We start from the raw sequence: 22171 nt of genomic DNA on the forward strand, positions 1-22171 counted from the left end.
TGCTACAGCCAAGTAAGAAGTGGCAGTTCTCTGCATCGTGAACTTAAGTTTTGGAAGAAAATTTAAACTAAGTCTCTGCTTTTGGTGAGGGAAGGCAGAAGGCTGTAACAAAACTTGTAGCCTAATGAGAAAGAAAGTCCACATTGTTACTCACCGACAGGTACTTAGTATTTCTGCACAATACTTCTGATTTGCTTTCTGATGGACGCTGTTGAAAGTCTGTGTTAATTTAGACACTACGGTCACGGGAAGTTTAACCCTCTGAACTTTTTCACAGAATCATCAAAGTGTTGTTTCTAAGCATTGGTCAATTTATGGGTTTATCATTACTGTGAGGGAGGGGTTTTGTATACTCTAATAATTTTGTTCAGATAACTGGGCGATTAGTTGCCTAATCCTACCTAGACAGTTGGAGTTCTTGAAAGGACCCATTTAACTTAGATTTAACTTCCGCATGAACACTGACACATCTCTGGACAGGCTTATTTTAGGAGAGTTTTTTTGGTTTTTTTTTTTTTTTTTTTTTTTTACTAAATGCCGAAAAGGTAGGCAGAAGTTGGGTCCTTAAACTAATCACACAATATCCTAACCTAGTAATTTTGGCACAAAATTCCTCTGTCGGCTTGACCAGATTAGGAGATTCACCTCAGTGCTAGAGTTCTGTTAGAAGCGTTTAACGACAGAAAATCCGCTTGGGTGAAGTTTAATGAAACACACTATCCTGCTGATTCACTTAGCATTTCTGTTTTTTTCAGAAGTGCTTTGTCAATGTGGTGCTTTCCTGTCTTTTTCCTCTATGTGTCAGGTTCTCAGAGAAATTTTCAAAGCACTGTATCCAGTACTAGAGCACATTTTTTTTTAAAATTGGAATGGTCGCATATTCAAACCTGTGTAGCTAGAGCCTTTGTGGGCAGCTGGTGATCTGCAGAGCACCTTCAGGAAGTATGTAAGTGGTTTAGTTTGGAAGTGGCACTTGAAAGGGCCAGGTGCTGCATCTCGGCCATGAAGAAACTCGCCTCATCAGTATTTAATGACTGGGGTGCGTCACACTTCAGCACAAGGTTTGGAGGGATCCCTGAAAGTGGTATTTGTCCTTGGGGGGATGTAACAGATGGGTAGTTCATTAATTTTGTTTTTCTTTTTAATTGGGAAGGATGGACTCTTTTTAAGTTTAAAGAAGGCAGGTACATCAGAAACAAGACTTTTAATGAATGATCAAAAAAAAGTCACCCTTGAGTAGTTAAAGGTCCACCTTCCCTTAGCTTATGTAATTTCTCTGGGTTGTTACTTTCTGCTGCTTCCCTGTCCTTGGCTGACCTTGGGCTAATTGCATATGTCAGCACAAGGTTACGCTTGGTATTTTGTCTCTTCAGATGGCAAAGGCAGCTTTTTCTGAATGGAGAACTGTGCAGATGAGACGCAAGCATTTAAGGGGAGTGCTAATGGCAAATTAATCCTTATGCTAAACAGCAGTGAAAATTAATGTGTTTTGCTCAGCTCTCAAAAGTTTGAGTTATTTGGTCTGTTCATAGCTGCAAAAAGAAAAAAAAAAAGTAGGGAAAGGGAGAAGGAATAGGAAAAAAAATAAAGATCCTTTATTAGAATAAATAACATATGTAAGAGTTAAATTTCTGGTGGAATGGGAAAAGTTTTGGGGTTTGGGGTGTGGGGTTTTTTTTTTGTATGCTCAGTTCTGTGTGGTTTGTTTTTTTGTTTTTTTTTTTAAATGTAGTCTTAGAAGGGGAAGATAAGATCACTTAAATGTTCAGGGGAGAACATGGTTTAAAATCTAACCAGTTCTACCATCCCAAGGTATACATCATGATACCAAGCCTCAACAGTGCCAACGCTGATTATATTTCTACTGAAATGATACAAAATTTATATAACCCTGAAGAGATCATACAACTGAGAAACAAGTGGCCATTCTGTATTCTATAAAGGTAAGGTGTCATCAAATGAGAAAGGGCAAAATAATCAGAAATGTGAAGCAGTCTGTCTCTTCTGAATAAGTTGCTTTTGATCTGGCTGCCTTATTGGACCTGTATTTTCCCTTGTATCACTCTATCTGGAATACCACTGGGCAGCAGACTGGTAGCAGATTTAAAGCAACAATTTAGCCCACTGTGTTAATTTATATTGAATAAGTCAGTAAACTTCTATATTTGAATCAAGGCACAAGAAGTTACAGTAGACTGTCTATAAGCAAGTTCAGTGGCAAGAACTCCGTCATCCTCCTAGCTTAAGTTTTATTATTCTTTTATTTGTAGGAAAACTTGAAGAATACATTCACTGCTGGTTAAATTGCTGCATACGTAACGGTCAGGAGAAGCACTAGAATGTTTAGTGCCATTTTTTTGTAAAGGCAAGAATTTTCTACTGCTGTTCTCCGTAATAAACATACTTTTTTGCTTTATTCAGAAATTCTGAACGTACTGTAAAGCTGTTATTTGGCTAGATATAGCAGATTGCCTTGCCAAATTGCCACCAATTGCCTTCTGTAAGGTCCAGTTCTGCAGTTACAATAAATTAGGATGAAATAATGATGGCTTTCCTGTAGAAAACGGACAAGATGAGAAGTAAACTATTTTGATATATTACTCCCTTTTTGATGAACCATAGTATTAGCAACGAAGTAGTTCATACATAACAAGTAGAGACTAACATGTGTTTGACTAGTACAGCAAAATACTCTCTTCTTCTAAGCACCTTCAAGGTGGCTATAAATGTGTTCTGGTGAAAAATGACTTACCTAACAGTACATTTCAAATTTGTCTATCGATACTAATTAGTCTCTTTTTTTTTCCAAATGTGAACGGAAAAGCATGTTTGTGTACCTGCTAAGATCAGGGTAAAGCTAGTAATTTAAATTCATGCTCAAAAAAAAGAAACTTGAGCGCGTGAGGCCATTGTGCTTAATTTTACTACTGCATTTAAGTTACAGTAGTATAACTTGTAGGAATTGCTTTATTACTGTTTTGATTCTTATTTGGAAACAAATTTCAGACTTGGAGCCCATAAAAACTGAATTTGTATTGGACGATTTCAGGTACTAAGCTGTCTGATATGAATCTTCTAATAATGAACAATTTAATGGAAAGCAATATAACTTAAGATGACAATACAGAAGCTGGAAGTAGTGATCTTGTCAAAGTCCTCAGCCCATTTCTGAAACGAATATAAAATGTTACTGTAGTTCCTCACAAAATAAAGGTTGTAGAACAAGAACTTTTGCCTTATCCTGGGACTTAAGCTGAAAGGCCATTCTAAGCTTTCTTTAGAAGAATCAGAAGAAAATATCTCAAGGATCTAATTTTTTAAAACCAAACCCCTCCTAATTTCTGGTAATATTTTAGAAAGAAGGTGGAAGATGATGTGAGCTCTTAACACCAAGGGATTCATAACCATGAGATATTAAGAAACTGATGTAAATATGTCAGCTGCGTCTAGAATAATTGAGAATAAGAAAGGAGGAGCGGGTCTGAAGAATTTTTGTGATACTGTTCACAGCCATTTTAAAGATGGCTGCATATTGTTTCCAAGAAGGAGGAGTGCTTCTACTGTGGCAGCTGTGGCTTGTCCCAGGGTGAGGTTGGAAGAAAGTTCCTTCATAGCTGGATGTGGGAGAGGAGACGGGCAAATACTCCGCAGTGATTGCAAAGCAACGTTGTTCTGTGGAAGACAAACCAGGGAGGGGGAAAAAATGGCAAGAAGGGAAGAAGTCTGACCCTGTAATCTGGGTGCATGGGTGTGGAGGAAGAGAGCTCACACAACAGAAGAGAAACTGATTTTTCAAGGAATAGGTGCTAGAGAGAAACATAGCAAAATTCTTTGCATGTGTAAGCAAGCCTTTGAGTGTCACTAGATTCCTCCCGCCCTGCCCAGGTCTTTTTATCAACAATCCAGTTACTGAGTGTACTTTATTTTTTGTTCCCTCTGTGATACAGTTCTGGTAAATCTTGTAACTTTAATTTTTTTCTACTTCCCTGAGGGCATTTTTGCACTGAAGATTCATTCGTGTATCAGTGCCAAATTTCCACCCGTAGAATAACTACTAGTTGTATTGATGAACTTCTGGAGTCTTTCAGAAAGCTTTGCCTGCTTCACCTGCCGAGGGAACAAGGTCTGTGAAAGTTTAAACTATAAGGTAGTTCTGAGAGATGGTGTCCAGAACCTGTTTATTAAAGTTTACCACATTGTATTACACAGATCTATAAATGTATTATACTGTAGTTGAAAATAAGTTTTGTGAGTTTCCAGCCAAGCACGTTCATGGTGAGAGGGTTCAGCGAGCTCAGACTTCCTTCCAAAGCCAGCAGGACAGCATCCTCCATGGTGTGAATGAAAGTCTACGTTGACGTTTCAGCTCATCTTAAAATGAGAGTAGAAGATAAAAATTTTGATGCCCTTTTTTGGCGTGGAGGTGATCATACAGGATAAGCAGTCTGTCTGGCATCAAGATGCTACTGAAGTCTGCTATCTACATCAGCAGCAATAGGTACCACCTTTTCAGGTGAGATGGAAGATTGCAAATGAGGACAGAGGGCCAGGGGAAGGCTTGTGAACTTAGCACCTCTGCTACTACTTTGAGGCTTCAGCAGATGAGGGTTGCTTGGCCTCAGCAGCCAGAGGCAAGGTGTGGCCAATTCACAGGGTGTTTGTAGCGATAGCTCACCTAAGGGAATGATGCAGCTGCTGCAGATTATTGCGATACCAAGTAGCAGAGAAAGAGCACGCTTCCAAGAGGTTGCATAAGGATAGATTTGGTGGTGACTTTTTTTGGCAGCTGGTTCTGTTAAACGATCGCAGTGAATCAGAAAGCTGGCAATAATTATTCGAAGACAGTGGATGTGGATAATGTTAATAGGAATTAATTACAAGAGATGGTTAGTGCTCTGGTAGCAGAGATGCCACTAGGACTATGGGAAGTGTATGAAAGCGATTTTAAATGTTGAGTTGCAAGTGCCAATTACAGCAGCAGTTGAATATAGTTGTAGATGTATCCCAAAGCCCAGTAAAAAATGAAATTGTATTTCCAAGTAGATGTCACCCTCACTGATGAAACTGCAAGGAGGATCGCTGCCACTCAAGTTTTAAGTAACTGATGTTAGACACTTTTCTTTGTCTCTGTCAAGCCACTGTCTGATTCACACTTGGATGATCACAGGGGTGTCTTAACTTCTTTTTGAAATGCTGGATCTTTTAAGTGAAAATGACAATAATGCTCTTCATCTGATGAATGCTTCAGTATTAGCATTAGGTTCACCCTTTCATGGTGGGGTGGTGCTTTACATCTATAGATCCTAAAACACATGAAGTAATTTGTAGAAAGCAGCCTGCAGCACAAATACTGCATTCTTGCAAAATTCAATGGCTGATTCAATCTATCACTAATAACAATAGCCTTGTTTTATACCAACAAGGACGGAAGATACTGACCGCCCCCTTTACTTCATGAAGAAATTAGACAATGGATTTGGTATCCTATATCTCTTTACAACAACGTATCTGTCATGTTTAGCAGATTGATACCTTTTATTTTATTGTTGGACCATGAATGAAAGGCTCTGTTAGAAATTACTTTTTTCAAAACTGGGTGTTTCCCCTTCCCCCCAGTAGTCCTGTTTTCACCGGATAAGAACAAGATAGCAAGAAGCTTTATGCCCAAATCCCATCTAAGGATTCTTTTCGGTGCTTTTCATGCACTAGCCTTCCTGTTCCTAGCAAGGTCTGACAAAGTCTTTGATCACCGTAGCATCTCCTTCGCAATACCCCTCAAGCTCTTCTAAATAGATTCATTGCAAACAACTGCAACCAGCTCTTGACTACCTCTAACTATAGGTAGTTACCAGTTCAGAACACTGTAAATATTTGAGACATACCGTGAATCTCCCTGACAGCTGTTAATTTATGTTTACCTCCATTTAATGTTACATTGTTTTCTCTCAACTTCTTGGCAGCTTTATGCTTTCTGTGTTCTGTGTTTGTTTTCCACATCAACTCTTCCTTCAGTGATCTTTAGCGTTGCCTTGAGAAGCTTTTATGATAATTTTAAGCATTTCAGAGTTTTCTCATTATTTCCTGGACAGAATGAAGAATCAAATAATTCAGAGGCTGAGTAAAATGGACTGAGATGTATTAGGGCTTTGTTTCAAACTAGCTAGGATTTAGCTCAGCCTCTAGAACTTCCTAACAAAGGACATCTATGTTGGACATATTCCATATTTTATATACTATACCTCACTAAAAAGACATCTGATTTTTTAGAAGTAAAGCACAATGGCAGTCTGTGGTTTTGTTTGTCGCAAAGGCTGTGACTATGCTAGCAAATAAAAAAGGTGCCAGGGCGCAGAGCTAGAGCCTTGAAGCCCGCTGCTTATGCTGTTAAATTGTCGTCAGCAGAGACCGTGCGCGTGGTCCAGGCCAAGCAGCATTCTCCCCAGCAGCCCTTGGCATGGTTCAGGGGTTAGCTCAGCCCCAGCTGACACTGCAGATGCAGCCATCCTGTTCTGGTGGTTAAAAGAGTTTAATAATACGGACATGGCCATTGGCATGAGGCAACTGGCCTCAGAAATAGTGGGCACTAGTACTCTTCAGTTTACTAGCATAGCTAAAATTCAAAACTGAGGAATACAGCAACAAGTACTCCTTACCTTCTGCGTACTGGAATTCAAAATGTTATTGTCTGTAAATATGCTGTGACCTGCCCTCCTGCAGAGAGTCCTACACTATTAGGAACATGAGCTGAGAAGCACACGCACACTACGCTGCTGGAGGGAGGAGAAAAATCCAAGGATGTGGGCTGCTGAAAAATTTCAAACTGAAAAAGCAGGGTTGGGAGTATACGTGAACAACATGTTTCAGAGTTACACTTTATCTGATGAGATCTGGGATGCACCAAGAGTGGTGGACCATAAATCAAAAAGTCAATTTCAGTTGAGGGGTTTTCTAATTTTGCTTGGATGTTCGTTATTTAGTTTAGATTAAAAGACCCAAAGAAAGGCGATTTAGGACTCCTAATTTGGACTGGTTTTGTTAGGACTTGTAAAGGACTTGAAAAGAAAAGGAATTTGACTGGAAAAAACAGCAGAGGTGCTGCTATGTTGTTAGAATTTAAGAAGCGTGTAGTGTTTTGTTTCTAAATGGGATTAGGTAGATGAATACCTCTTCCTGATTTTTTTTTTTTTTTTGAAGAACATTTGCTACTTTGAAAATAAGTTTTAGGTAATAACTTAAACAGCACTGGGGCTTGGGTCTGGGCATTAGAAATCAGCTGTCTGTGGTGTTAAAATTGTCAGCAACTGCTATGCCGGGTTTGAGGGAAAGGAATGTCCTGGTGGGGTTTGAGAACCTACTGTAATGCTTAATCTCAGTAACCAGGAACATTGATACTACAACTTCAGTGGGAACCTCTGTGATTTTAAGTTACTGATGCCGAACTCTGGCATAAATCAATTCTTCCTTAACTTGGGCATTTACCTGAAGGATGGAACGCTGATGTAACTTTTTTCTAAGGGACTGTCCAATTTTTTTTATTTTTTCCAATTTTTAAATGGCTTTCCATCTGGTTCTGGAGTTTGCTGTAGTGCAGGTGACTGACTTACCCCCGACTTCTGCTGGTTCGTCTGCTACTTTCTCACTTCTCTCTACGCTCCTTGTTCATCCCTTAAAAATAGCAAAACCAAAACTAGAAAAACCTGACAACTAGCAGGCTCTGCAGGAAATATTTTTGGTGATTTATTAGGCAACTCTCTCTCTTTTCTGTTTGCACAAAACAAATTTTCCAGAATTCCCTGAAACTTACCTATGTCTTGAAATCTAAGCTTTGAGACATAAAGATTAAGCTCTGATGAAATTGTGATCCTTCCTTTAAAAAGTCAGTATATTTTCAACGTTACGTAGATTTCATGTGGGTAATTCCTCTTGCAGCTCAACAGAACACCCGCCCCTTGTTCTTCTCAAACCCTAATAATTTTTATGAATTGTATTAAGACTACATGGGAGAATTTATGTTTTCTATTTTTATTTCTCAAATTGTGGGAATTTGATATTTTACTTTATTGCTCAGATCTAGAAGAAAGTAAACTATGAAAACCTCAGCTTTTATTTCTAATAAATGTCTAACAGATAAAACATGGCCCAACTGTTTCTTAAGAACAAAAATACCTTGCATACGAACAAAAAGAATCTCAGTATTTTTACATAGGGATTTTGGAGGGTCCCAGTTTCTCAAATGCTGACATGCAGGTTTGGCATGACTTACATTTTAACTACATGATTCCAACTTTTTAGCTGTATTTAGGTGGAAAGGTCAATGAATCCTGCACAGTCATTTATCTTCTAAAGCACTTTCAAACATATATACAAAACCCCTGATATATGGGCTAAATAAACATAGCTTTATTATAACCAGAATAACCTACTCCAAAATTAGAACTATGTTGAAATACACAGGTATTTATTTTTTTTAAATGCTCAGTCTCATCTTTGTAAGACCTCATGTTTCTTTGCATTAATTGGTGGAGTTTTAGTGTTATTCAGTGCTTTACTTATAAGGGCCTGCTGAGAGGCAATTAGTAGTAGTCAAACTTGACACTGGAAGATCAAGTTCAATTCCTTTTTCATTCAATCTTGGAAGTCTGAGCTTTAATAAAACGCACACGTGCAGAAACTAGCCGTGTGCTAATGCTCCAGAGCTTGCTGCAAGAATACCCATCAGTGACGAGCTGACCCAAAGATGGGTGAGAACATATGTAACAGTCTAAGTATAAAATGATCTTTAGGTACCCCCGTTCGACATGAAGATACTTGATTTCCAACAGCAGAAGCTTCTGGTGTCTAAAACTTCTGAGTGTGCCCAAAGCTGCCTGTTCTGACTAGCTCAGGATCTACAAATCTTCTGCTTGTCTCTCTTGCGCACCCCATTCATGGAGCATTTCCAGAGCACACTTACCAAACCAGGTCCCGACCAAAGTGGCGGTTGTGCCTTTCATCCAACAACTTTGTAGTTTTCATCCACTCAGGTGCTCAGGGGGATCCAACTTCAGTTCAAATTCTTCCGCAGGGAAGAGAAAACCGTATTTTGTACCTCCGAAAAGAATGAGCTGGCCACCTGGGTAGATATCCTTGAAAGAGGGTTCTTCTTAGCCTCTGTTAAATAAGCTGCTCCACTTTGCATGGGAAAACTACAGATTAGTTGAGCTAGAGTGAGCACAATCTTTTAATCTTCCTCACCTGGGAAAAGGTAGGCATGTGGGCCAATCCATCTTATATCAGTATTAGGTTAAAAACAAGGAAGCAAACAAAAAAACTTAACCAGCGTCACGTATATGCAAGGGTCATTTGTGGTCTAATCACGCTTCCTGTCTCTGGTACTCTAAAACCTGTAAAATCAAGAGATTGATTGAATGATTTTAAATCAGTGGTTACCTTACACAATTTAAGTGTCAATTAGGGCACCGTGCCTACTTGGCACACCGAAACTCATCTACAGTTTTGGTAGAAGTTTGGCAAACTGAAAAAATTAAAAATAATCCTTTCAAAGCACCAAGTAGACGCTATAGAGGACTACAAAATACTGAGAAATCTGGATCAGCAGCCCAGTATTTTCTCAAAAGACTGAACAATAAATGGAGATCAGGATCTGTGATGTGTATTTCATGGATGATTGACAAATCACGTGCTACACAAAGTAGGCACTGTCAGCCAAATGGTTCAATGCTAACAGCACTAAAATCTTTACTGTAAGTGCAAATATTGGTACTACTCACACTACATCATTACTATTTTGGGGAAAGCAGATATTTCAACTACACAGAAGTAAAAATACTTCGCAGCTCTAAACGAAATCAAACAACACTAGAAGGAAAAACTAAGGGTTGTCTTAAACCTTGCAACACAGCAAGGCTGTGTCGGATCAGACTAATGATCCTTGTGTATGTGCACTGTCACTGGATGTTCTTACCTATGGAAGTGTCAGTTCTTTTGAAGACTGCTAAAACCCTTGTTTTAGTGATTTCTGAGGCAAAAGTACAGCCAGGATGGCTATATTTTGTGATGGAGAAAACCATCATTTTTAATTTGAAATCTTTCAACTATTCTAGTTCTTGAACTATGTCCTAGTTTACAGAAGAGCCTGCTTTATGTTCTCTGAAACAGAGAAATTTTGTATGCCATACTTAAATGTTACCTCATCCAAATATTTTATTCCATTTCCTCAGTCTTTAATATTTTCTCTTGATCCTAATTATTTTCCTTATATATCTCTGAACTTTAATTCTTTGGAGATGAGGTTGAAGACTCAAACGCAGTATTCCAATAGAAGCTGTGTCACTGTTTTGTTTCACTGGTTTCATATTAGAGGTTCTAGAAAAAAATCACCATATTCTCATTGTTGAGTATGTAATAAATAGAATGGTCTTTTAAAAAGATTTCCTACCAGCTATCAAATAGAGCTTTTTTTGTTATATTGGTTCAGGAGCCCATAAGGAGCACGACTGACTCATATCATTTCTTCCAACAGATTATTTTGAATGTAACATCATGAAATTTTACCTACATTGTTCTGCTCATCTCTCTCTGATATTTCTTATGGCCGCCTCTGCTTTTATCTAAATTGCACAATGAGTAAACACTGAAATATTTTTCCTTCGGCCTTTCCTGTAATTACATATTAACAAGTATATCAGACTATATCTCTGATAACAATATGACAGAATCTCTCAAGTTATTACGTAGATGTAAATCTTTACTAGTCCACTGTATTAACTTCAGGGAAATTCCGCGTCTATACCAAAGCTATTGACAACCAGCCCCATTCTGAAGAGTCAGACAAGTAACCCCTCACCTGTATTTTTAAAAGTTGCATTTCTAACAGGCTACTACGGTAATTGAAAAGATCAAGTCCAAACCCCTAATCACAAATGGCCCTCAAACTTGGTTAAACAGAAATCTAGATTTTCATTTAGAGAAATGGAAAGATAAATAGTCAATGAAGGACACTATTAAATTGCATCTTATTAAACTTTATAATTTATCAATATAAATGAAATTTGTCACTTAAGACTTAAAAGAAGTCTTCTTAGACTTAGAACTCTAATATGAAACCAGTGAAACAAATCAATGATACATCTTATTTTGAGAATCTTCTGCTCAACAAAAATTGCCTTAGCATATTGGAATACCTTACTAGAAAGGATAGTAACAGCAAATGTTTTCAAAAGTTTTCTCGAAGTAATAACGTAAGAAAATAATTGTCAATATACAAAGCAACACAGTAAACATTCTTTTTTTCTGCTCCTATATTCATTATAGAGTAGCTCCCCTCTAAAACACACCCTGTATATTAATTTTTTTGAAAGCTCCACTTTGAAAAAAAACCAAACAAACATATCCCTGGAATTCTCAGAAACCCTTGTAGGTATCAAATGGGCGTGAAACTAAACATGGGACATACCCAAGATTCTCTGTGAAGAACAGCCCAATAGTGAACAATTAAGTACAGCAGTTTAATCATTTTCTCAAAATCTTCTGGATAATTAGGGAATGTATTCAGGATACAAAGTTGTACTGTCAAACTGATCCAGTAACTTTAATCAAAGGTCTTTACAAAATACAGAAGAAGAAATTAGATATTGCTTTAAAACAAAACAGAAAACCCCAAACAAAAAGCCACCATGAAACAGTAAAATTCCTTTATTCAGTAGGAATTACATAGGTGTAATACTTAGTTTCTCTTTATAAGGCAAGTTTTTTGTATTCAAAGATGTAATAGTGAAACTGAAAGAATGTCATGGCTGGTACAATTCATATTTATTTGGGTAACACCAGACTAAAGAGGTTTTTAGGGTCATTGAATGAATTTCAACCAGACTCATTTACTGCTCAGAATATAAATGGCCTATAGATCTGGTTTCAGAAGCTTGATAGTAGATTCACAGTTTATTATTTATTTTTACACAAAAATGAATGATGTTTTCAGAAGTGATTTTGCTTTACTCTTCTAGCTGCGCATGAGAAGAACACCTAGAAACACGCTTGTCAGGGGTTAATCCATTTATGTGCTTTTAGAAAATGGTAATTTGTCAGTGCTGATATCTAATGGGTTTGGGCAGTGCAGATATCTAATGCTACGCTACTTTTCACCAACAGGGAGAGAAGCAAGCGGAAGGTGAAATGGTGTGCTTTGGTTGGTGTGGGAAGACATCCGCATTCTATGGTAATGGGTGCACTGAAAAAGGATATAAAGAATAGAAGCATACAGTTCACTATTTAATATCTGACACGGGCAGAACACACAGCGGCTAAGTACGCTGTAGGGAACTCCACAGTTGAAAGTTCCAGGTAGGTTACCGATGCAGGGTGCAGAAAGGATATATTCTTGGCCTGAAGCATAAACGAGTGAGTATTTAAAAGAATTTTGATGTGAAGCTACTTAGTTAAATTGTAGGTTATTGCTTAAAACTGCAGAAGGAATTTACTCATCGTAGAACTGTATTTTGGCACACTTGGTTCTTTCTGCAGATATTTAATATACACGACAATAATAAAAAAAGTTGGCTGGCCTCATAAGTACCATCACGCACTTCTTGCCCTTGTAAGATTAATGGTTGGTTTCAAGAGTAAGAATCAACACTCGTGAAAAGGCAGGCAACTGGTGGTGATAATTCTCATTTGAGGTGAAAAAAAAAACACCAAAAAAGAAAAAAAAAACCAAATAAAAGACAACCAACCAACAAAACCTGAGGAAAGCTTATATGTTGCTCTCAACCAGCCTCCCCCCCTTCAACATCGTGCTTCAAACATTTAGCTACATTGTTCAGCTTGACAATTTACAAACCCTGAATACTTCCCTTTGTCTATAAAGAAAAGAGCAAATTTCACAAGAAACAGACAGGATTTTTGTATCAAGAACTGCCACCATTAAGTTTCAAGTAACGCACTTTCTGATTGCAAGCTATTAAACCATACTGATAACTGATATAAAAAATTGTGGGGGGAAAAATATCAGTAAAAAAAACCCCCAAAACTATCAAGATACAGAAAAATCAAGAAGAAACCAAAGATACTATGTTCTTATCTGTCAAAAGTAACCAGTAATTCAAGGGAATTCTAAAATATCTGTATTTGGATACTTATAGTGCTTTAGCAGTTTTTGGGGAAGGGGGAAAAGAAAAAAAAAGATAAGGCCAAGGTAAGGGAAATAAAAAAAACCAAAAACCACAAACCCTTGGGATCAGTCTGTAACTGACTAAGTTTTACGTATCAACTTTATTAACAGCAAAATCAAATAAACTTTATTCTTGCTTTTTTGTAAAATTGTATTAGTGAATGTGTGTGAATATTCACATTTGAAAGTCACAAAATAAAATAACAGGAACAACATTTGCAAAAAGAATATGTAAAGCTATCAGATGTTAAAACAATCCCATTCCTAGATTAAAATAAATTGAGATTTTCTTTTTAGCTGTAACAATTGTTATAGCTGAAAAAGGAAAGTAATTCCATTACTAATTTTTTTTCTTTAATGCAGACCTTTCAGAGTAGAAATACGTCCTAAAAAATATTAAATCTCACTGACAAAGCAGAACTGATGTATTTTTACTTAAAGATAATGTAAGGTGACAAGATCACACGAGAGAAAAAGAATTATTTGAAAGCAAAACAATCAAGATGATAGTAAAAATTCAGAGATGAGGATATTTTTCTCCACTTGTGTACATAACAAAAACATCCTCAACTGAACTGCAACAAGGACAAAAAAAAACTTTTAAAATATCTCTGAAAAATTAATGGAATATTTATTACTGCTGCAGGAATTCTTAAAATTCATTCTAACATGCATCACCAAACAAAAATAATTCCACATCTTCTCTTGTGGCCTGTGTGACTTCCATGTTAAGCCACAAATAAACAAAAAACCCCATCAGATTTCATCTGTAAAAAGAAGTGGAATGTATGTTTGTAAAAGCTATTTACAAAATATTATTTGTAGTACTGCGGTGCTCAGGCTCAAGTCAGGGACTGGGATTCCATTTTGCCCGGTGCTCTACAAAAATTAAATAAAAGACACAATCCTTGTTTTACTGTCAAAACACCAAGAACATTCTGATTCTGTGGGCTGTATTTTAAACTACATCAGGAAAAGTTACGAGTTGCCAAAAGAACAGGGAAGTTCAATATATTCAAGATAGTTTTCCTCTACTTTCAGACTCTTTTAAGTGTTAAAATTTCTCTGTTCCTTGGTTTATAGTTTTAGTGGTCATACGTAAGTATACTTCTTTTATGTAAACATCAAGGGAAATTAAAATGTTAATCACATTATTCATGTAGCCTCTTTGTTGTGAGAACCAGCTACGAGAGATATTACAATACATATTTACATCGCTAAGAAAAGACTCAAATCACTTCATTTTTTAAATCTTTATTAGATGGTAAATGTGATTTTGAAATTGCCATTTCAATTATTTGAAGTGTGGATTTGAAATAAAGCTGAAACACAGAGTGGTTATTGTTATAAAAACTGGGAAAAGGGAGACACCCGTACATTTTTAAATATTTAAAGTGAGCATAGCTACAGATAAAGTGATCAAATCCAGTGCGCACGATTTTACTTCTTCAAAAAAAATCTATATTACAAAATATATTTACCCTAATGATTACAGACCACGTGCTAGATTATGATTTTAATGATTTTTAGGACATTTGATAACTGTATGTCAAGAAGCATAGCAACTAGGCATCTGCTACATAATCTAATTTTAATCACTTTTTATAACATGACTTTGTTGATATATGTGACATTTTAGCCTCCTTTCTCTAACCTTTCACGGTTACGTTTGTGCAATAAAGCAGAAGGGTGGCTGCAGCAAGCTTTCTCACCGTGCCAAGCACAAAGCTCAAGCAGTAGGCTCGTACACCGAGCTCGCGGGCCTTGGAAACACGCGTATAAAAATGCTCAGCTCAGCCTCCCCTCAGCTGCACAGAAATATGGTTTAAATTGAATTTTGTTAAAAGTTATATAGTGGAGAGCTTCAGGGTCTTTACGCACAAAATATTCTTTGTCTAGTTTCTAGATCATTTCAAACATACTTTTACCTTTGCTTCACAAGTTATGTTAGTTAATAATTGGGACAAAATAAATATTAAAAAATGACAGCTTCCCCTGTTTACATCAATCCCCACTAAATTAATTCTTATTGTCCACAAACACATTTGTTCTTGCAAGGCCCCAACTCGACCTGAAAAAGCACAGATGCATCGCAAACCATAAAGACAAATGACTGTGCTCCTTTAAACCCCTTCCTCATCGGGTATGGATTTTTTTAAAGGCAATTATCAGTGGACGTCTGCTTTGTTTTTATTTCTTCCTTTTTAACTGTAAGGAGCCAATAAACAGTTACAGCACAAATCAGAACGTTTATTCGGTGTTGTCAAGCTAGCAAAGCATTAAATAAATAAGTGAATTAATCGCTAATCAGGCTCCATATAACGTTGCGGCCTTTCAGGAACCTTCGGTAGGTTATTGATCCGCTAGTGAATTACCTCCAGTTCAGCCATAGGTTGCAGGCATCGCCATCCCTCGCTTGTCCTCGCGTTGACAACACTCCTCCTCTTGCCATCGCTCCTAGAAGCCAGAAGATTCGTTAGTCCCGCGTGTCTGGTTTAGTTGGCGGCAAGAACAATGAATACAATCGTTATTAGCTGTTTGGGTTGCTTTGGGTTTTTTTTTTTTTGTTTGTTTAAAGGAAAGTTCTCAAACCGAGCACCCTGCGAACCCTTCGCCCTCCGCCCCCGTGGCGACGGCCACCAGCAGCCAGCCAGACCCAAGCAGAGCAGCCCGGGCAGCCGCGCCAAACAACGAAGCGAAGCGCGTTTTCTGGTGGTTCGGGGTTTGTGGAGGTTTCCAACCCCCCCCAAACCCAAGGCACGAACCCGGCCCCGGGCACGATGTTGCAAGAATAAGAAACAACAACGCGTGACACCGGCACTTACGCGCAGATGCCAAAGCCGCAGCGCCCCGAGGCCCCTGACGGGCTCTGAGGGAGCCCGGGGCCGCCGAAGCCCCGCGCCCGGGAGGGGCTTGGCTACGGGGGATGGGGGAGCCGCGGCCGGCGGGGCGGGGGGGGGAGGGCCGGGCTTCCTCAGCCCGCCTCCCCAGCGGGGCCGCGCTCCCCGGGGGCACTTTGGCTTCGCTCGCTTCCCATTTCTGCGACACTGAAACTCGGTAACTTCCAGCCTCCCCGCCGCCGCCGCCGCGAATAGCCGCTGCCCCGCCGCGGCCCCTCCTCCCCGTGCGTCGTATCCCTCCGCGCTCCGGCCGCCCGCACCTCGCAGAGAAAGCGCCTTTCAGCCGCCAGCCCGCCGCCTTCCCGCCCACCCCGCCTCTGCCGCTCCGACATCTTCTGCCTGAGCCCGCCCGCCCGCTAATAAACACGTAGCGCTCGCCCTCGCCCCTTCTCCCCTCAGCCGGGCAGCGCCGGGGGCCGCCGCGGCGGCGGCGGCGGGGCGGGAGCGGGGGCAGGAGAAGCCGGCTCCCCCCTTCCCCGCCTGGCCGCCCTCGCCGCCGGGTGCCGGGGACTGAGGGGCGCGGGGGGGAGGGGCGGCGCGGCGCGAGGGGCCGGCAGGGCTGAGGAGGGGGGCGCGAAAGAGGAGGAGGAGGAGGGGACTCTTTCTCCGGGCGGAGGGATCGCGCTCGCTCGCGCTGGCTGGCGGCGGCAGCGGCGGCGGCGGCGGCGGCGGCGGGTTGCTGTGAGTTGTTGTTTCCTCCTCCTCCTGCCCGTGGGTTGAATGGTGGAGCCGAGACTCTTCCTGGTGAACGAACAGTGACAGCTACCGGGCGGGCGGACGCGTTTCGCTGGGCCCCGACGCTGCCGCGGGAGCGCGGCCCGACCCCCCCCTCCCCTTCCCCCCCTCCCCTCCCCGGTTTTCGCCTCGCCATGTCCGGGGACGGCGGCAGCAGGCACACGGCGGAGCTGCGAGCGGGTGAGTGCCGGGGGGAGCCGCCGTGCGGGGTGGCGGGAGCCGAGCGGGAGCCAGAGAGGGGCGGCGGGGAGAGGGGGGGAGGGGGGAAGAAAGAAAAGCCCGCGGGGAAGGGGCGAGCTCCAGCCCTCACCGCTTCTCCTCTCCCCTCAGAGCTCTACTTCCTCATCGCCCGCTTTTTGGAGGACGGACCCTGCCAGCAAGCGGCTCAGGTAGGCGATGGATGGATGGCGCCGCCGGGCCTGGCGGGGAGGGGGCGGCCGGGCAGGGCGGCGGATCGGGCGGCGCGCTCGCAGCCTCGTCCTCTTTCTCCCCCCCCACCCCCCCTTTTTTTTTTCTTTTTCTCTTTTTAAAACCGGCCCCCTTTTCTTATCTCCCCCCACCCCTTTTGTTGTTGCTGCAGGTCCTGATCCGAGAAGTGGCGGAGAAAGAGGTAAGCGGCGCCGCGCACCCGGCGCTCGCCCCGCCTGCGGCGGCCCCCCCCCCCCCCCCCGCTCTCTCCCGCTTCCCCCGCCCCATCCCGGGCGCTGCTGGGGGGCTCCTCGGAGAGGGGAGCCGCTGACGGGGTGTCCTCGCTTCCCTCCCCTAGCTGCTGCCCAAGCGTACGGACTGGACGGGCAAGGAGCATCCCCGCAGCTACGAGAACCTGGTAAGAGGAGCGGCCGGGGCCGACCGCGCTACGGCAGGCAAAGTTTTTCTTTTTTTTTTTTTTTTTTCCCCCCTCACTCTTCCTGAGCAGCCCAATAAAAAAATTGAATTTCCCGCAAAAAAAAAATACAACTTAAAAAAAAAAAAAACTTTGGAGATTTTTTTTTTTTTTTTTTTTTTTTTTTTTTAAAAACCAACCTCGGCCCCCTCCTCCTCCCTCTGGGCCCCGAGGGCGGGCGCGGGGCGGTGCGGGGGTGCCGCCCGGGGGGGAACGGGGCGGGGGGCGGCGCGGGGGTAAATAACAACAAGCGCCCTAATGCGAGAGCCCCGGCCTGGCCGGGCTGGAAATAGAGGTACGTCATGGACGCGGTGCGGGCGGGCGGGAGCCGCGCGGGGCGGGGCCAGCGCGGGCGGGCGGGCAGCGGCAGGCAGCGAGCAGGCAGCGGCAGCCGGGCCGCCAGCAGGCGGGGGCGCTCTCCGCCGCGCCGCCCGCGCACACAATGGCGCCGCGCCGCACCGGACACCCCCCCACCCCCACCCCCCCCCGCCACCGGCTCCCTCCGCCGGGACCGGCCGCAGGGCAGCGGGCGGGGGTTGAGCGGGAGGCCGGGTCCCAGGTCGCTGCGCTGAGGCGGGTTGTACCCCGCTGTTCTGTTCGCTTGGGTTGGGATGTGCGTCGGGGGTGGGTTTGTTCGAGGTGTCCTTCCCGGTTCGGCGTCTGCCCGCGTATGCCGCTCAGGTGCGTTGTACGGCTTCGTGGTTTTTATACACAACGTACTTGGGGTGTAGGAATAACCAGACTTGCCAGGTTCCTATCACAAATTTGACTTAGCGATTTCTTATTTTGTCTTTTTTTTTTTTTTTTTTAATCTAGTATATGCTTTTCATCTCGGGTGTAGATCAGTGATTAAAAAAAAAATATTACTTGCGGTGCTGTAGTTCTTCCTAGCTAAAAAGGGCCTGAATATTTTTTTTCCTAAGATGTTGTGAACTACAGTAGTTGGGAAAACAGCAATTAAGATGTCTGAATTGTGTCTGTTAGCAACTTGTTGCTAGTATTGTTTTCATTACAGGTGCACTGTTGTATAATTTAGTCTGTGAATTTCTGACTAGGATTTCAGAGGAAGACTGAGCCTTGCTTGTAACATTAATCGAAGCGAGGTTTCCCTTCAGGCATTCTGGTTGGTCACAGTAGTTTTGAACTCCAGTACTTCTGAGACTTAGACATATGGAGAACTTTTGAGCTCACACAAAAGGAGACGGAACAGTTCACATCTGTAATGCGTCCGATAAAGACCGTTGGCATATACATTATTTTAGTTATATTACAAACGTTACAGTACGAATCATAGGTATTTATTGTAGTTGGAACAGGCCCAGTTGCTGCATTGCTTTTTCTCTGGAGCCAGAGGTGGATTGGCCCAGGCATTTTAATGCATGTGATGTGGAAGAACTGATAGCAATTGACTTGTTGAAAACATATTCATACGTACCAATACTTTTCAATTTTCCTGAAATCAAAGATCATAAAGAAATTCAATTGGGGATTTCAAAATGCTGATACTTGCTGATTATATAGTATGCTATTCTTTCTTTCTTTCTTTATTTATTTGACCATAACGCCATATTATCCATTTCAAACAATGGCCAAAAGTTGCTTGGTAAAACTTACCACGAATCTTTCTGTTTTATCCTATAAATTATGAAGCATGGAGGTGCAGTCTTAGCGTAGAATGGATTTGTGTTTTTTCTGTATAGTCAGAATATAAAAGGATGTGAAGAAAGAGAAAGTGAGGAAAAAGACGTTTTAAAGGTTGAAGTAAGAAGGCTTGATGAGAAGTAAGTTCATTCAGACCTTTCTTTCCAGGAAACATTTTCTGTTTGTTGGAATTTAGGTAAATACTAATTTAGTCAGAATAGGTATGTAATGACATAAGATACACTTCCTCAAAATTTGGACTTGATCCTGGATCCATGTATTTGGAGATGTGATGCTGACTACTAGGTCATTCCTCTTTTCCTAGTCTTCTGTTCCTAACAAAGTTTTCTTAGACTTCCTGATAAACGTTTATATGCCCTTTTCCACCTTGTCCCTACCTAGATGTTGCGGGGTGGGGGGGAGGAGAGGGGAAGAAATTGGTTACTTTGTTCTTGGTGCTTCTCTCTACCTTCTCTGTCTGCTCTTGCTTCAATTGTCAAAGAAGCGTGAACTTTGTATTACTTGACATTTTGGGCTTGTGAAAGCTGGCACGGAAGTGTATTTGCAGGGTGACGGTTACATTTCATACAAAAGAAGTGTTTTTCACAATGTCTTGTTGCATTAAACAAAAACTTGGTTTTTCTCAGACCAAAGAATCTTTAGCTTTTAAGTTAGAGGCTGATGATGAGCTAACCTTGTTTCTTCTTTTTTTTTCATTTAAAAAAAAATTCTAGCTTTAAGATGCTGACTCTTTCTGAAGAAGGCATGTTTTGTCGTGTTTTGGTACCACTTCTCAGACTTGAATGCCTTGAGTTTTCACTAAACTTCATAGAAGGGGCTGAACGGAGAAAAGCTAAGACACAAAAATACCAGTAAATGCAGTGTTAGATGTCTGATGTTTAGGAGGGAATAAAGGCCCTGTGTAAAAGGGGATGGAATTTAATCCCAGGCTTCTAGTTTTTTGTTTGCAAAATCATGCCTTTTATTATACATCTACTTAAGTGGATGTCTTTTCAAGAGACGATGCTGTTCCTGGATTTGTCCTTGTTTTGAAAACATTTATTTAGGAATTCTTATTAGAGTTAACTTTCTGTTATTAGACTGAAATTCACAGCCTTAGATATTTTATTTTTGTAACTTAATTTGTGCAAATAGTGTTAAATCCGATGCAATTTTCATCTTGTAAATTACTTTCATTTTTCTGTTTGGTCAGTGAAAGTAAACGTTTCATTTTCTTACAAGCTAACACCACGCTGTGCAGACTTATAGTGCTACAGGAAAATACATGAGTTCAGAAACGCCATTATACTATGTTTTATATTCTTCAGTGATTTTTCTTGAATTGAAATATTTCTGTATTTTTCTACGGTCACCATTTGTGGTATAAACCACTTGAATCGTGTTTTGAGAGTGTAGTCTCTTATTTCAGAGTGCCAATCTCGTTTTTATATTGTCAATATTAAGATTTCTATTTTTGCTGTAGCCAAAGACTTTCTGAGAACTGAGTCCCTGGTAGCCCGCTTTCAACCTAGTGTACCAAGGATGGTGGGACTCTTCAGTAACAGATCTCAGGATTTTTTGTATTCTCTTGCATTAGTTGTGAAAACTTATTAATTGTAAGCCAGGTGTTTTTCTCTTCTTTTTGAAAGACAGGATTTCTCATGATGGGGGACATAAATTGAGGAGTTTTAAGATTTAACAGCTCACTTTAGCAGAGCAAGGCAGCCTTGTTTATAGATTGTGGTTAAACGTGTTCTTGACGTGTTGTGTAGCTAGGCTTTAAAACACGTTTGTTAGGGCCTTAACACATGAAGAAGCTATGGTGCATCATTTGACTCAAGGGTAATTGTTTTTTCATGTTGCAGTTTCACTATGGGTGTAGCTGCTCTAATTGCACACTGGATGAAAGCTATGCATTTCTGCTGCATCCTTTGTGTAGGCGCAAGTGCTCGTCCAAGTGTGCGGTCAGTCGGATAAGGGAGCTGAACTCTCTGAAAAATGAACCGTACAAAAATAATTTTCAGGTGGTTCAGCTCTCCTTTTGTGTTCAGCAACGTGGGTCCTACCACCACCATGAGGAGATGACAGGAGTGTGAGTGGAGGGCTTGGGGAATGTGTTGGGGTTGCTCCTTTTGGGAGCAAAGTGGGCTTCAGCTGGATGAAGCTGACTGTTAAGATTCACGGCAGCAAGTTAAAGCTACTGTAGAGGGTGGTTGGGTTTTTGTTGTTTGGTTGGTTTTGAGGGGTGAGGTTTGTGGGGTTTTTTTGTCTTTTTTTTTTTTATGGTTTTCTAGGGTACAAGCATCATAGTGTATATGATCAGAACCATTATGATAACTTTCTTTTTCTTATCTAAACTATTAATGTAACTCACTTTCTCTGTTGAATCAGAATTTTAGTAATGGTGGTTGAGGAGGGAGAAGGCAGGGAATTCACATCAAACAGGAAGATGGTGCGATGGGTTTAGTAGGCAGTATGCTTTGTTGTTTTCGGGAACTGTTTATTACTCTTTTGCTAACATTTGTCCCTTCCTCTTCCCCTGCCCACAATTGTTAAATGTGATTTAAAGTGAAAATGACAAAACTCGATATTGTCAGGCCATCCCATTCTTGTTTCTTTTTGGTTATGCAAAGGTTTGTGAAGTTACAAAGAGTATCTGCGGGACTGGGGACACGAAGTACATTGACACTGTATTTCATTGTTCGTATAATACCTAACAAAGTAAAGTCTTTTAGGCAGCATTGTGGTTACTGTTTAATAGTTCTGTTTCTTAATAAGTGACCAGATAATAAGTGGTTTGTTTCTTCAGGAAATCTTGTGCTGTAAAGGTATTCAAAGAAATCG

The 22171-nt window shown here is 41.2% G+C and overlaps 2 protein-coding genes across 5 annotated transcripts in view; one reads left to right on the forward strand and one right to left on the reverse strand.

Annotated features, from left to right (window-relative positions):
* Positions 1-13250: 13250 nt before the first annotated feature.
* Positions 13251-16939, reverse strand: LOC148053429 (uncharacterized). The gene is made up of 3 exons (XM_087777510.1): positions 15994-16939; positions 15544-15625; positions 13251-14047 (listed from the first exon to the last, which is right to left on the reverse strand). Exons 1-3 carry the CDS (start codon positions 16937-16939, stop codon positions 14011-14013), a joined length of 1065 nt encoding a protein of 354 aa, XP_087633636.1. The 3' UTR covers positions 13251-14010.
* Positions 16850-22171, forward strand: part of PHIP (PHIP subunit of CUL4-Ring ligase complex) — a 115998-nt gene continuing 110676 nt past the window's right edge. For all 4 annotated transcript variants that reach the window (XM_087777495.1, XM_087777496.1, XM_087777497.1 and 1 more), the window contains exons 1-4: positions 16850-16983; positions 17134-17192; positions 17384-17413; positions 17570-17629. In XM_087777495.1, coding sequence (XP_087633621.1) covers positions 16938-16983; positions 17134-17192; positions 17384-17413; positions 17570-17629 — 195 coding nt within the window. In that variant the 5' untranslated portion in view covers positions 16850-16937. The remainder of the gene's footprint in view (positions 16984-17133; positions 17193-17383; positions 17414-17569; positions 17630-22171) is intronic.

Source organism: Nipponia nippon, unplaced genomic scaffold (assembly GCF_047370975.1).
Source record: "Nipponia nippon isolate SJK-2023a ecotype South Korea unplaced genomic scaffold, ASM4737097v1 scaffold_4, whole genome shotgun sequence".
Lineage (NCBI taxonomy): Eukaryota > Metazoa > Chordata > Aves > Pelecaniformes > Threskiornithidae > Nipponia > Nipponia nippon.